The sequence below is a fragment of the Neodiprion virginianus genome, chromosome 2 (assembly GCF_021901495.1).
Source record: "Neodiprion virginianus isolate iyNeoVirg1 chromosome 2, iyNeoVirg1.1, whole genome shotgun sequence".
Taxonomy (NCBI): domain Eukaryota; kingdom Metazoa; phylum Arthropoda; class Insecta; order Hymenoptera; family Diprionidae; genus Neodiprion; species Neodiprion virginianus.
In genome coordinates, this window is record NC_060878.1 from 16,378,210 (window position 1) to 16,394,290 (window position 16,081).

The 16,081-nt window shown below is 35.6% G+C and overlaps 1 protein-coding gene across 3 annotated transcripts in view; it reads right to left on the bottom strand.

Annotated features, from left to right (window-relative positions):
* Positions 1 to 1,030: 1,030 nt before the first annotated feature.
* The window catches only part of LOC124299261 (protein numb), a 97,457-nt gene continuing 82,406 nt past the window's right edge, over positions 1,031 to 16,081 (bottom strand). For all 3 annotated transcript variants that reach the window (XM_046752341.1, XM_046752340.1, XM_046752339.1), the window contains 8 exons: positions 15,353 to 15,517; positions 14,646 to 14,717; positions 13,019 to 13,237; positions 12,049 to 12,235; positions 11,478 to 11,735; positions 9,674 to 9,856; positions 8,127 to 8,566; positions 1,031 to 7,605 (listed from right to left, as the gene is read on the bottom strand). In XM_046752341.1, the coding sequence (XP_046608297.1) occupies positions 7,315 to 7,605; positions 8,127 to 8,566; positions 9,674 to 9,856; positions 11,478 to 11,735; positions 12,049 to 12,235; positions 13,019 to 13,237; positions 14,646 to 14,717; positions 15,353 to 15,490 (1,788 nt within the window). In that variant the 5' untranslated portion in view covers positions 15,491 to 15,517 and the 3' untranslated portion in view covers positions 1,031 to 7,314. The remainder of the gene's footprint in view (positions 7,606 to 8,126; positions 8,567 to 9,673; positions 9,857 to 11,477; positions 11,736 to 12,048; positions 12,236 to 13,018; positions 13,238 to 14,645; positions 14,718 to 15,352; positions 15,518 to 16,081) is intronic.

Here is a 16,081-nt window from a genome sequence, read left to right on the forward strand (position 1 = left end):
TTGGTCCAATATTTCTGTATCGTGATTTTTCCTGCAACATTGTAGGAATGTGACAATAATATTTCTATATCGTTGCAATATCACGACAACATTTCTTCATAGTAATAAAAATATCTAATCTTTCAGGCCGAATTTACCTGTTACACGTGTAGGTGAGCTGATACTTGACTTTTGACTCCCCTGAGCACGGAGTTCCAGACGGTGGACAACGCGGACAGATTAGAGCACTCCGAGGCAATTTTTGCCGACAACGTGACGGCACGCTCGGAGGATACTTATTGAATATTTCCAGTAGCTCAGACATAATATCTTTCTTACTATTAATCAACTGCTTCAATATTAATCAAGAACGGAAAATATTTTACATACTTTTCCTTTTACTCTCTAATAATTTTGTTAAATATCATATTTCAAAATTTGAGTTGGCCATTAATTTTTTAAGGTTAGTTTTTGGGTTATTCAAATCGAAAGTACGTGAATGTCAATTGTGCGATCATAACCGTTTCATAAGTTAATAGTTGAAACTCATTCAAATTCATTATTCTATGCACTAGGTGTTTCAAAACAGTAATAGCAAAGTTTACGAAGTTGTAGGGGATGCCAAAACAAAAAAAATTAACGCCTGCAGGCAACTTCCCGTGCACGCCTGCGTGTCGTGTTGCCTACACTGTTAGCCGATATGCCTATGGCTTATACCCCGAATGACTTAACGTCACGTGAGTTGATCTGCGAAAGCGGCAGCATGAGAAGCAGGTATGCGCGAAGTGTTGCCTATCTGCAGGCGTCAATTCGCAACTATATGGCCTGAATTGACTAAATTGAACCTACAAAGGGCGGTCACGAAAAATGTCTTGACGTAATGTCCGCTACAACCTTCTAAGGCTTGATACGACTATTCTGAACTATCCTGTACTGCGGCATTTTTGCGGATACTCCAGTGAGTAAAAAAATAAATAAATAGAAGCTTTTGCATTATTTATAATATATTACTTTAATGGATCAGGTAAGGAACACACTGACTCTCATATACTTATATGTAATCACAACAGATATTATTATCGACCGCAGGTATTTTTATACAGAGGCAACTAATACATTGCGATACAAGGTATTTTGAAAAATATTATACACGTTCGTTAAATCATACGTCGCTGATTTTGGTAAATCATCTTACTCTCTGTTTTCTTTTTCACTCCTAAAGTCTCTCTCTTTTTCCCTATTTCTCTCTGTCTCGTATTTGTTTCTCCAACGATCTGCCGTATTATTTACACGCACCAGCTATAAAAGCGGGTACAAAATGAATCCAAGATTCAAATTGCCTGCCTAAACAATCGAATCAGATGAAACGACTTCGAGTTAACTATTCATGCGGCATGCCCAAAGCATGCGATATTTTTCCATCGAGTTTTATTAACTTTTCAACACTGCATTATACTTGTAAGAGAACAAGTAACACAATTCTGTTTATATCTTTATCTTTTGATTTGTATGTATTGGTCTTTTCGTAGAATATAGCAATTATTAGCATAGTTTGTTTTTTTTTTCCTGTTTCTGTTCTTAATTCATGTTACACCAACTTAATATAAAATCGTCTATAACGAATTCAATTTTAACGATTTCTATAAATCAGAATTTATATTGAATAATTATTCGCTCCGTCAAAGTAGACAAATCGAATATCGACCGAACTCTGAATATTATAGTTACCTATATCGTTTTCCAATCATTATACATAATACATAAGATACAATTCCTAGTTTATATACCATTATATCATACATAATCGAAGAAATAAATTGCATATTTTATATATTATGTATAATAATATTTAAGACATTAACAAATAGCAATCGTAATATATTATATTATCAGTGTTATATCAGGTATATATGTGTATGCAAATACACTTTCTCAGTTACCGTACATCGCACAAGATTTATATATTTATTTATTTATAACCCTAACGTTGATTTTGAAAAAGAAAGACTCATTTCTCCAATGGACGTTTTTCGCTAAATAAGCTATCCTGTATAATATATTATTTAAGTACATATTCTTTCATTTTCGATTAACGTTCGATATGTAGGTAACTTAAGTACCTCAAATAAGTACCACCAACTTCATTTGTGCTAACGACTCTATAAATATTATCAATTGTATTCGTACATCTCCTCAATCGAATATGAATACAGTTATTTGAATTCGATTTAGAAACGAAAATATTGTTGAAATGTTCGAAAAATTGCTTTTTCATCCATTCGATCAATGTGCAATTATGACTTCATCCCAACACCCATTAGAATTACAGTAGATAGATATTTTTATGTCATCAATAATCATAATAATATTAAGAATAATTATGATAATAATAGTTGAGGCAGATTTTTGCGATGAATAAAAAAGAGTAGTATGTGCAATGATGAAATGAAAACTAGCATCTATTTACAACGATTATCAATTTACAATCAGCTTCCGTTCATTTTACCAAAAACATGGTACTGAGGCAGATTTTTTATTACGTAAAACTGAACGATTAAAATAAAAAATAAATAAAGAAATCGTCGAAATATCGCAATAATGTTAATGATCATGTGTTAGGAATTTGCGCAAAAATGTACCTCGTGAGAATACTATTAGGAATGTAATACTATTATATATATTTTCGTGAGCAGTGGAAAAACTGCTATAAATTAACAATTGCTCTATTTTCAAATCTATTTTTCTGTTAGTTTGTTTCTTTGTGTTTTTGTAACACGAGCAATAATATTGATAATCAGCATCATTATATGTATGTATATTAATTATAAGTTAAATTTGTTCACTTATTTGTTAGTTGCTAATAACATGTATAATACATTAATGTGTTAATTAATTTTAATATTAACTATGTTTGCAATATATTATAAACAAGTATTCTATTTACAATGCATACATCGCTGATATATGTATAATATAATAATGTATAATGTAGATATATATAGTATATATATATATATATATTAAACTGCCTCAAAAAAAAAACTTTTTTTTTTCGACCTCCAGCTTCACGAAATCATAGTTCATAACATAATATTGAACGTCGTGAAAGAAAATCGCGGTGTGATTTTTTTAAGAGGTGCCGCATCGAGATTTTGTAACTCCCATTTGATTAACACGTAAGAAATCCAATTCGGACGGTCGGAGAGAGATAATAATTTTTCGAAAAGGCGAAAAACCACGTTTTACGCAATGTAAAAGCACTCGAAGATCGTGCGATTAAAAAATTTCTCCGACACGACGATTCGAAGAAAACATATAAACTGTCAAGCGCTACTATATAGAGTTTCGTTCGTTGCATAGAAAAATTATTATCTCCCTCCAACCGTCAGAATTGGATTTCTTACGTGTTAATCAAATGGTAATTACAAAATCTCGATGCGACACCTCTTAAAAAAATCGTACGGCGATTTCCTTTCACGAGGTTCAATATTATGTTATAAACTATGATTCCATGAAGCTGGAGATCGAAAAAAAAAATAGTTTTTTTTTGAAGCAGTCTAATATATGTACCCTATTTCATAAAAAAAAAAGTCTGATATTCGTAATAATCAATTTAAATTCTTGCCCATTTTGCCTTCAAATGATTTAAGTAATTCGTTTTCCTCTCAACTTAAAAATAAGTTTTAAACATTATTGCGTTCCAACTATTAGTCGGTCACTCAATTGTTATAAATGATATCAAAAATTTTCAATACTATTCACGCCTTTTTCGAAATTGCAGTTAGACAGAGAGAGCAGATTATAACCAACATTTTTTCTATTGTAGTTAATACGGTAATATTGATACGGTGCGGCTATATTGTGCGATCATCATTAATCATCTAGATTCTAACAGGTGTTACATTTATCTTGAGTTAAACATATTTCATACAACTATTTATTACTGAATTTCGAATAACTGCAAGTTTGCAGTAATTATTTTTTATCATAGTATGTTATAGCCACAAATTTAGAACTATTACAAACTTTTTTTTATTAGAATTTGAAACAATGCTGAGTGATCACACTACCGATATTCTATATGTCATATTAAGTATATTTTGCTCAAGTTTGAAAAACAATATAACACGGTGATTCACAGAATTCCGAATAAAAATAATCCAACATTTCAATTTTTCGTTTATAAGTACTGGCCTCTTATCATTTTAACTCGTCATAGTTATTACGGCGAATTAATCGACGCTCTTTGTACTCGACAGAATGTCAAAATGTCTCAGCAGAAAATAGCGTTATTGATTTTTTACTAAGGCACTATAAAAAATATAACGGTACACTACAAATTGTGTATGTTGACTTTACACGTCGGACAAGAAGAAGGTCCCCCTTTTTGTATAACGCATTATTGGGTTTTGAAATCTACAAGAAGCAGATACTTTTTTCAACAACGATAAATTCAAACCACAGCATGGAGACAGTCTGTCAAATCAGTATCTCAATGACCGCTGTATCGATTTCAAGTTTTCCGGTATTATAAAAACAGTGTCTGTTTTGAATTTAGAGAAAATAGATTATTTCACCTTTTGATTGATCTATAAAAACTTCAGAAGATCAGTTGCGCAGCATTGTATATATATTATTCTTACGACATTTAATTTGGTGCGACATTTATAATATTCTTTACTTGTCCATATCTAGTGATATTATTATGAATGTTTCTATATCGATGCATCGTAGCGATATAATTATTCTTCAATTCGTGATCTAACTGTTATATAAGAATGATCTCTATATAACTAATTGCTATAAGGTGCACTGTCTTTAAGTAGGGTACCAAAATTTGACAATTTTCTCGAGCTTTTTTATGATAACAATTATTCAAAGAAAAATACTGCCGTAAAAATTTCATCTTCTGCAATTATTCAAATCCTACATCACCAACAACGATTTTTTAACAATTTTTCACTAAAATTAAACACGTGTTACATATTTACTATATTGCAGTTTTATTCCCTCAATTCTACAACCGCGTCTGCTGCTCTTTACGGTATTATCTTTACGCTTGGATCGGCTATTAAAGCTTCTATCACAAAAATTATATCGGTAACGAGTGTTGCAAGATAAAACCGATATATTCTGAACAATATTCTCTCTTTCTTGGATCTGCAATGTGTGGCCTTAGGGATGAATGAGCCGCGCTGTCATAATCAAAAATTAAAAATAGAAAAAACCGTTTAAAAGATTTGCAACCTTATTTGTGCCAAGGATAGTGAACACGAATAAAAAACATATCTTTACTATATAACAGAAACAATTCCACGAAATTTCTATTAACACAAGCTGATGTATCCACATTATGGAAAATGGTTTTATAGTTAGAACGTTTAAAATGATTAAACCGGTTCTTTTTTCCATTCTAATGTTTCAGGTTTATTGTCTTCCCCACAGGAATCTTTCAAAGATCTCTTGAAACAAATTTTATGAAAAATTGTGTCCATAATGGATAAAAATATATTTGCATAAGCATGGTAAGACAGATTTTCGTTAACAATTACATTGTGCGTTATAACTGTACTATGAGGAACGATTCCTTGAATTTTTTTCGGATAATTTTTAGGGATCTGGTCAGTGATCAAAATGAGCCTGAAAGCGTTATTATCGCATAACAAACTGCAGAATTTAATTATTTTGAACATTCCAACTATAAAACTATTTCTCAAGTCTTTAATATCTCTGCTTTTTTTATTGGAATCCGCTCAGAACTGTTTCTATTTCATAGCAAGAACACATCACTGGAGACTTATAAAACGATTGTTTCTCATTTATTAATTTCTGAAACAGACGATACGAATCATTCGTCCTGAATAATTGTCACGCTGCTTTTCATTACATCGATATGATAATTAAGACTGGTGAAGCAACTCCCATTGATAATACTAAAACATATCGCAAGCGACGGACATAAACATCCGCGATGAACTCGAATCAGCCCGCGGAATTACCACCTTGATATACGTTACTAATGATTAATTTTGCTTTGATCCTGCAATGATATAAACATCAACCCTGCAAACCGTGAGATCGATACCTCACATCACGACATTATACCAAAATGAACGAATGGTAATATGTATAAACGAGGTTGAAAATATATAAAATTTAGGCACGTAAAGATTGCGAATGGAAAGTTCGCCATACAAATGGATACAAATGGGTATAAATGAGCTTTAGAAACTCCCAACATCGCATAAACTAAACGGTTCATAGAGAATTTGACACAGACTGGATTGCATCCACCGATTTTCAATAACGAAAAATATGCAGACTTTTATAACTTGTGGCTCCTACTCTGTTTCCTCGTCTGTTTTCATGATGCACACCTTTTACTTGTGCGTAAACATTTATAAACTTCCCGAAGTTACATGTTACGTTGACATACGTGCATACAGGGAATTCCAGACAATTTTTATCTGACCACGACCCTCATCATTGTCAATTTCATTAAACCCGTTAGTATGTCGTAGGGCGCCATAAAAAACACGATTTGTGAAGCTTTAGATTCTTAAGCAAATCGGCTTTCCAATAATTGCATGTTCAGAAAAATCACTGTGAGCCATAATTCAATCAATGTACTTTACACGGTGAATTCTCCATGGAGGAATAAGATTTTTGTATCTAGAACAAAAATGGGTGAACACTTAGTTTAGGAAACATGAGCAAATCAATTTCAAATAATAGGTTCGAATAATATTGAAATACTAATAAAAAAGGTGAACGGGAAGAAATAGTTCTGCCAGATTTGAAAAGGAATTGCAAAATCCCAAAACTTCAAATTTTTGTTCAAAATCCTAACGATTTTTTCTGTGCCTCCCGCATTTTGAACTGAACTTACATTTTTAATTGATTTGCTTGTATCTTCAGTACTAAATGCTTGCTCACCCTTACTCTTGACTGAAAATTTTAGTTTATTCACACTGAATGTACCCACGGGAAAAATTTCAAAATCGATAAGACGGATTCGAAAACTGAGTTTTGAAAAATCTAACAGCCTGCAAATTGTGGTTTTTCTGTAACGCTCTGCAACATACCAAGAGCAAAATAAAATTTAAAATAGAGAGAGCCTGTAGGACAACACAAAATTTATGTATGAATTTGACATTCACAGTTATTCGCAAACTGTGTAGCAACAGCAGCAGAAATCCACTGGTATAAGTACAAGCGATTAATTTACGTGTAATACTTTCTATCGCGCAGCCATTCAGAGTGCGAACGCACAAGAAGCCGTCACTACGTGTTAGTCTGATAGTATTTAGCGACGCTATCAGAGAATTCTCGGCGCTACAATTGGACTTGGAAAGCTTGCGTTGCATTCGACATTATGAACGGATTTGTTGTCGACTGTTGAAGATTCCGCGCTGCGATTTCGGCCCATTCAGCGTCGAACGGATCCGCGGGACCTCCGCGAGACGCGAAGGCCTGACTTCCAGCAGCGGAGCCCAGCGAATGCGCCCTTAAATGAAGTGCTGGTGCTCGTCTAGGACTTGTCGGTACAGGAGATACAGCACCGGTCACACTTCCCAACCACTGTTCAGGCTTGGGAAGATTCGCCGCTGTGGCGACTGGCTGTAACTGCAAAGAAGAAAGATCGTATTTTCAAAGATTCAAAAATCATTTCAGTAAGCAATTGAATACACCTCAAGAAATTGAATTGTTGAATCGAGACAGAGTGCGATTAATGCAAACACATACACAAGTTAGCCTTGGCGGAAATTATTTTTAGAAACTTTCTCACGTTGCAATTACTTGTTTTTGCCTGTAGCTTCTAAACCAAAAGCTTGTCCACATCAATCTTGGTCTCAAAATGTTTGATTTTTAACAAAACATTCTTGAGAAAAATTTAATACCAATAGATTAGAGCTATTAATTTCTAAATTTGGTTTTTGTATTCTTGGTTGCAGTAAAAATAGAACCTGCCGTCAAAAAAATCTAAACTTAATGGAAGATGATTTTTTTTACACTCTACACCATACTCAAAAATAAATAAAATTGCCAATGATGAGGTTCAAGCATAGGTCGGATTGGGGTGGAATGCCTCAGCAACATTTAGAATAAAGAAAAATTCTCAGCAATTGTAATTTGAGTGGATTTACCTGTGAAACAGATTGCATGGTGTTGGTGGCGGCAATCGGAATGCCAGATGTGGGAATTGGGGAAGTAGACGGTAGCCCGGAATTTGGTGACCGATTCAACGGTGTGACCGAGTTTACAGGTACTGGAGATCGGTTCAACGAAGGAGTGGTCGTGTTTCCACCAAGCGACGATGTCGAGGCGGAACTGAACGCAGGGCTGGCGTTGGGCGGAGTGCCGAAGACACCCACAGTAGGCGTCGGTCCCGGAGTGCTCATCATTGCTGGTGCGACGGAAGTCCTCGGAAGAACAGGACTCAGGTTGCAGCTTCTATTGAGAATCGGCGTGAGTCTAGAATTGGCGAGAGTCGGTTCATCCTGCCAACTGGGACCAACATGGTTGATGTTGTTGTTATTTATGTTGTTGTTCAACTTCGTATCTTCGAATGAATTGCTGTTGCTCACTGCACAGAAGAAAGCAGTACAAGGGTAAGAACGATGCGGTATAGAAACAAGATGTGCATAACTCAAAAGGAATGTCGGAATACTGATTAATAATGAGTAGGAAAATCATATTTTGCAATTTTTTTCCTTCCTTCACCATAGAATCGTTCCAAACTGGGTATTGAGTGTTTGCAATTGTGCACGTGTGTTCACTGAAAAGAGTTTTGAAAGTTGCTGGCAATACTCTGAATTTACTGATTGAGGTTATGATACGCTAATACAGCTGTGTCTAATTCGTTTTGTATCTTATTGTCAATTTTCCGAAATTGACTCAGTGACCACACAAACGCAATCTGCATAACCCTCTCATTTCCCAAGTTTTGTGAAGATTTCACTACTTCGGCGAAGAAAAAAGTGTGAGTCGTGATACGATTTACAGAATTTATCGGTAAAGCATAAAGGTCGGACATCCTCTCCAATCAAACAGATTCTTTTTCTGATTTTCATAATTGAATCATTGTTTGCAGTCTTCTTCGAGAGAATGCTGTATTTGTGTTTAATTGCCTGAATATAGTGAATTGAGATTTCGGATTATGTCCGAATGGAATGGAATTTTCGTCTAGCATTTGACAATTTACAAACACATGAAATACACTTGCTATAGAAATCGACCAAATCTTGAACAAAAGTTGCTTGCTCTGATGGTAAGGTGGAAAGAAACGAATTATTTCGTTCTGTTCTGTTTTCCAAAATTTTGGCAACTGAAAGTACATTATACCGATTATCGTTTGTCTCACGTTTCACGATTAGTCATAAAGTGGGAAACCCACCAATCGTGAACAATGAGACAAGTGACGATCAGTAAAATGTACTCTCAGTTGCCGAAATTCAAGAGGACATCAGCGTACAAACGTGCAGTGAATTACATAAATCCAGGCGGATTTACCGTTTTATATCACCCGTGTAACATTATCCGGAGTAATCCGGATCTCAACAGGCTCCATTTCACAATGTCTAACGTATGAAACTTAAGATAAAGTATATTTCAATGCTCCGCATAAAAGTAATTAACCGAAACCTGCATTTATGGTCATTTACTGGAATATGGCATCGCTTCGACTACCAACCTGGAGGCGTCATTGTACTGAAGAGCTGCTTTGAGACGGAATTTGAACTGATTCGGGACGATATGTGCGTTGACCCGTTGTAATCGTCGTTACTCGAAAGAAGGGAAAGCCCTCGAGAGAGCTGCTGACACATTGCTGAGACGCTATCTTGACCTCCGGGTGATATTTCCGGAATTGGACTCACTGCGAACAAAGATTGCGTATTGTGTACAAAAAGTTGACGCAGGTTCAACTGGTCACTAAATATGCAAAGTAGTGGATATTACATCGTACTTAAACTCACTATGTGGTAATTGACATTCTACTGTACAATACTTATCGACTGATCGGAAACATGGGAATGCCTACAAAGTTACAATACAAATCATTACGAAGTACAGAAATTGAAAGAAACTGATAAACTGGAATGAATTGGTGAAGCGTTTGAAATTTCAATTACTGGACGTACGTGTTTCTGTTCAACCTCTTAAACCAGTTTCTATCAGTTTTCTTCATGGTGGGATAAAACAAACTGATCGATTATACCACTTGAAGCTCATGTTTTTACGGTTACAGGGTTTTTTGCTCGACTACAATTGGTGTGTCGACACGGTCATAATAATTGTATTATGTCTGAAAGTTCCAAGAACATGAATTTACAACACTGAATAAACAAGCAATATGCATTATCTACAACACGTGTGTATTAACCTTCATCATATCCCTCGAACTCTGCAGTGGCATAAAATTAAAATAATATTTTATAATATTATTAAAAACAGTTCATATCACCATATAACGTGCAAAGTTATGTCTATAACGTAGTTATCTCCAAAAAATTATACATGTTCTGATTATAGACCTCTAGTTTGCTCTTCGGGCTTCAGAAGATGAGCAATTGATTATACGAATTAAATAATATATACGATAAAGCGTCAATTTGTTAATTGAATCGCATGATAATTTATCTGATACGTTATTAGCGATCAATTAAAAGACTTACAATTAAGAGTTCAATGAAATGTTGTCTTCATCGGAATACTTTTGTTACTCTGTATTGATATATACATAAATTATTGTACTGATATAAAAATGATCGATAAATAATTCTATTTTCATGTCTTACGAGCTACTTGTTCTCTCAAGGTAGCTGAAGATATTGTATTGATAAAAATTGGGACCGGAGATGAATCATCTATCTTCCCTTTATTGACACTTGACGATGATAATCGAAAGATTTGAACAACACTATTTTCGATAGATGTCAAGGAAACGTTTACGTTCCAGCTTTCTCTTGAATCCGTTCGAATCTCGTTCTTCGATGTCGAATTACTTTTCGTTTATTCGGGTTTTTCAACATCTGCTTGGAAAGATCGATTTTCGAAGCCTAAGGAGCGTCCGTCAAGTGCCCTACATTTCCGAACAGTGCAGTAAAACGACGTTGGCGCATGCGCACAACTGAAGTGCTCGATTTCACACACTAGGGTTTTCTTCAGTGTGTGAAATCTGCGCACTTCCGAATAACTCAATTTTACGCACTATTTCATTGTGTATAAGTTACCTAACTTAAACTTTATGCGTCGTCATTGGTACATTTGTTGCTTCTCAGAACAAACTTTTCATCGCAAGTGGTGTAAAAAATAAGTAAGTTGTAACACAATATACCCTATACTGGTTTGAACCCCCAACTGCTTTCAAATCGCGTGTATCCCGCCCTTTGGTCTTTGGAGGTAAATTTATGTTATTTGCCGTTCGGACGGCGAAGGCTGACGTAAGAGTACATGATAATAACTGCGATAGAATTTTGAAAACGATTGATATTCACCTGGAGGTTTTTGCGGTATGTTGTGAGGAAGGGTGGGTGGCATTCGAGCGAGATCCGTGGGTTCGAGGCTGTGGCTTCGGGTACGTTCTAGATTGCTGGGAAGATCGTTAACTCGAAGACTGAGCTGCCGCTTGAACGGCGAAGCCTGGTTGAGCTGGGTGAAACCCCTGAACGAACCTTGGCGCTCAAGCATCGAGGGTGTGGCGTGAGGTCGTTCGATCGCAAATGGGTTGAAGACCTGCTTCACCGGAGGAACATCTGCAAAAAAAAAGAAAAAAAAAATATCTCATGTCGGTGTAAAAATCGTCTGGTGCGAGAAATCCAGGCACTGTGATTATTTCAACAACACTCTTCACCCACAGAGAAAGTATTTACCCTGTTCACTAAATAATGTGAAACAAAATGTGATTCGATTCAAGAAAGAAGTTATCAGAACGATATTTTGAGTTTTTGTGATAAGCCACGTTTATTCGAATCAACGAAATATTTAATTCGGCATGTTAGATAGATTGGACAATCTTTTATTTTTTTTATTTATTTTTTTATCTTGTACACAAGATTATATACTGACCAACTGCTCGTTCATGCGAGTCCTGCAACCGTTCGGTCAAGCTCGGTTGTCTGAAACTTCCACTCCTCGTGAACGTCGAATTTTTCGGATCAAACGTCATCGTCACTCCACATTCTTTGTCCCTACGTTGTTTCCGTTCCAAGCAAGCAGCGAAGGCACAACCCACAGCGTGACTCAAACGTTCACCCTGAAATTTAGTTTGAAGCATACAGGAATATTCGATGATTCACAAAGGCTTTAAACTTTTTGTAACATTTTTCGAAGCAAATCGAGTCAAACAATGCTTTGATGACGAAAAGAAGTGGAATCGTTTCCTGAAACCAGTAAGATTACTGATATAAATATATTTTAATCACGTTTTCTGGAAAACTTGTAGCTTATAATTTGTCAAATTCTGTTACGATACATTTTATATTTTGTAATGTAACAGCTATGCAGATACGTTTTTTCTAACGGCTGGTGATTCTTCACGAAATATTTGAACAATTCAATTTCGTTACTATCAGGTTGTTGCTGATGTATTCCAAAATAAAATTAAGTGACGTTTGAGAGTTTTGCAAATTCGTTTGTCAAAGTAGAATCCAAAAATGACCTCGTTGGTCAGAAGTCTTTAAAATTCGGTATCTGTATTCCATATCAAGGAATAATTCTTTAATTTCGGTGCAAACCAACACTGTTCGAAGCATTGAATTTTTAAATACCATTATAATTCACAAGATTCTTGTAAGAAAAAAATTATTTCTTCCATGTGAAAAACGTTGAAATATATTTCGTCGACATCGCAATTAGTTACTTGTTTAGGAAACTCATTTAAAAACCTATTATAGAACATGAATAACAAATTGCGGTAAATTTTACTTTGTAGTATTGCGTATTGTGACGTATAAAAAACTTAGTCATTAAAATATTTTATTGCGACACACTATTCGTTATAAAAAATCATTCTTCTATGGTGAGACAGAAATCTTACCGATTCCTTGAGCGCTAAGAATCCGTGGCACATCCATCGCCTTGTCGTACCATCTCGACAGATGTAACTGAAGCCTTTATCGTGGTTACGATCTGGGGCACAGAAAGACACCTTTTCAATTGTCTGATCAACGATCAATCCCTTCGTTTCATCCTCAACGACGCGCAGTCCATCCCCAGAAACGTGAAGCACTGCTCGAACCGGCCTTCGCCTAGAATTCTGCAAATATTTACGATATGTTATACAGAGTTTGAAAAACAGCCCTGCTCAAGATCGTTGAATGATTACAAAGTATCAAAAAATCGACTTTAAGGTTATCAGGCAATCGGCAGATGACTGATTAGAGATCAGTACAAGATTTTACAAAACTTAAGATTACGAACGATATAAATTGACAGGATTACAAGAGTTACAAAGATTACAGAGTGGTTCAATATTGGAGAGATTATGAACAAACTACAAAGATACAAGTCGATTATACAGATTATAAAGATTAAAAAGTTTAGAGGAAGATGATAGCAAGATTGCATAAGGATTACAATGAAGTTATAATGAGATTAGAACTATTACAAGTGGATTAGGCAGGAATAACTACCATCAAAAGTTCAACGGTACAAAAATTATTGGTATAAATTACTAATATATGGATAAGAAGGATGGCAGATTAGACCGATAACAAAAAAATCGCATGATTGCAAGGATTATAATTAGATTGTACAGATTGTTGGAATAAGATAACAAAAATTACAAGCGTACGAAATAAATTACAAAGATTACATAGGGATTGTGCAAATATTACACGTATTGCTACTTCACACAGATTGCTGAGGAATTGCAAAGGTGCGGATTATAAAAAAAAAGGTTAGACTGCCAGGCATAGAATAGGATTAAACAGGTTACTACAACAAGAGTACAGGTATTCCTTGATTATAAGAATTACAGGATTACAGGATTGGACGAGGATTGAAACTTGCAAAAAGATTGTAAGATTTTTGCATTGATTGTTTAATGATTGCAAATATTATCCTACAAATGTAAAATAATATCTAACTTTGTCACTAAAAATTCAACAGCCAATTCCAGAAACAATTCGAACTAAAACAGCAGCTGGAGACTTTTTTATTCCTGCGCCCCCGATTTAAACGAGCAAATGACGCTGTCCAAAAATAGAATCGCGAACCAGGCTACAGAGTCGATAAAGGTATAAAGTACAATTTTTCCATGGAGCTGAATTCCCTTTAGATTTCTCCTGCGGAGTTCTCGTTCTGAATTATGTAGACATATTAAGCCCGCGAAACTTCCTACCTTATATAATATATATATATATATATATATATATATATACATATAATAGTATCTAGAGACGTAGTTCGATTAAACAACCGTGTCGAATTGTCGGGACGTTTCACCTACTCCAAACACGCTGTTAGCCATTCCCAAAACAATTTCTATCTCTTTGTTAGGTTAAGGTGTTTTCGAAAAATTCATCGTTATCTTCAGCATTTGATTATTTAACAGTAATGTTTAGCTACTAATTACATACTTGAACTAGAACTAATTTTTTTAATCGTATTTATCGCATCCCACATTTGTTAATCATGTTACAAGTTATATCGAAATTACTCACCCTAAGCACTTTGAGAGCCTCTTCGCAGACTTGCATTCCTCTGGATTCAAAAACTTCGACGCATCCGAGATACTGTGAGGACAGAAAACAGAGTTTTACTTTTTACTTCGTCCTGTGTACATGTAAATTGAAGAATACATATAAAATATATTGTAAGCCTTCAATTCAGGTCATACATCGGACTCTAGGTGCAATTTATGAAGAAGCAGAAATGACGCCTCCGATCAACTTGCCAAGATGTGGTTACAACGACAAGATGGCGGTGCATCGGGTAATCAGCTGATCGTCTTTGGTCAATTTTTCGAATATCAAGGTAAAGAGGACACTGCTCAAGCTGTGAGACACTAATTTCGTGTCACTGAGTAAACGCAGGGTAAATGCAGAGTAAAATATCGGATAAAAACTTTTCATTGCGTTTAATTGGCGGATTAAATACGTACGAATCGCTCATATGTGTCAAAACTCTAGAGCATAAAATTTCCCGTAAAACGTGACAGCGACCAACAGTTATCAACTGTTACCGTTTGTCGCGGGTGATGTGAAAAAGATGAAAGCTTTTTTAAGGACTGTGTAAAGCGCAAAGCCACTTGTGTAGGGGTGGATAGGAAGAAAAATGGCGTCGTGATGCACGTGGCAGGAAGTGCGTCGAGATGGCGTGCAGCATTTCACCGATCGGTGCTGGGGTTGACAATTTCACAGAAACTAACCTTAACGTGAAATACGCAGGTGGCTGAACGCACTGCGCTTTCATCTGCCTGCCACTGATGCGGTTTGCTCGACTCCGGGACATGAGGGTCCTTTCGCCGCCGGAAGCTGTCCCGGAAACTTCGACGCAGCCGGTCCATTCTCTTCCCTGGCGATCTCTCCCGTTTCTGAAAAACACCGATAACGATTCGTCAGTCAAGAGACAGCACCACTGTGACGGTTTCAAAAAATCGATTTTTGAAAACCATTTAAAAAAAATCTAAAATACTTTCAAGATTAAGATGCCGTTGGACCCAGGTCGAAAAAATAATTATTTTCGCAGATATTGAATATTTTGTGGACCGGTGCAGCGCTCCGCGCTGCGTCGGTCTCAACGCAAAAGTTGAAACAATTTGGGCCGATGATTATCCCCAACGTCTCCAGAACTTTCATGAGGCTTCTCAGGCCATCATTGAACATTAATACCGCGATATCAGTTGCAATATCAACGATTTTTTTGCCTCTGGAGTGGGACAAATTAATAAACCTAAAACGTTGAACGCGTTTTTCTCGAAACCACTTTTTTGAGTGCGGCACGCAGCAAAACTCGAGCAATTTTTATCCGATCGACGTCAAATTTTTACTGTATCAATGAAAATAGATTATCTAATGTACTACATAGGATTTTTTCGATATCTCAATAATAATAAAAGTTATAGTCTATTTTCGACGAGAATATTTGCTCAAAAATC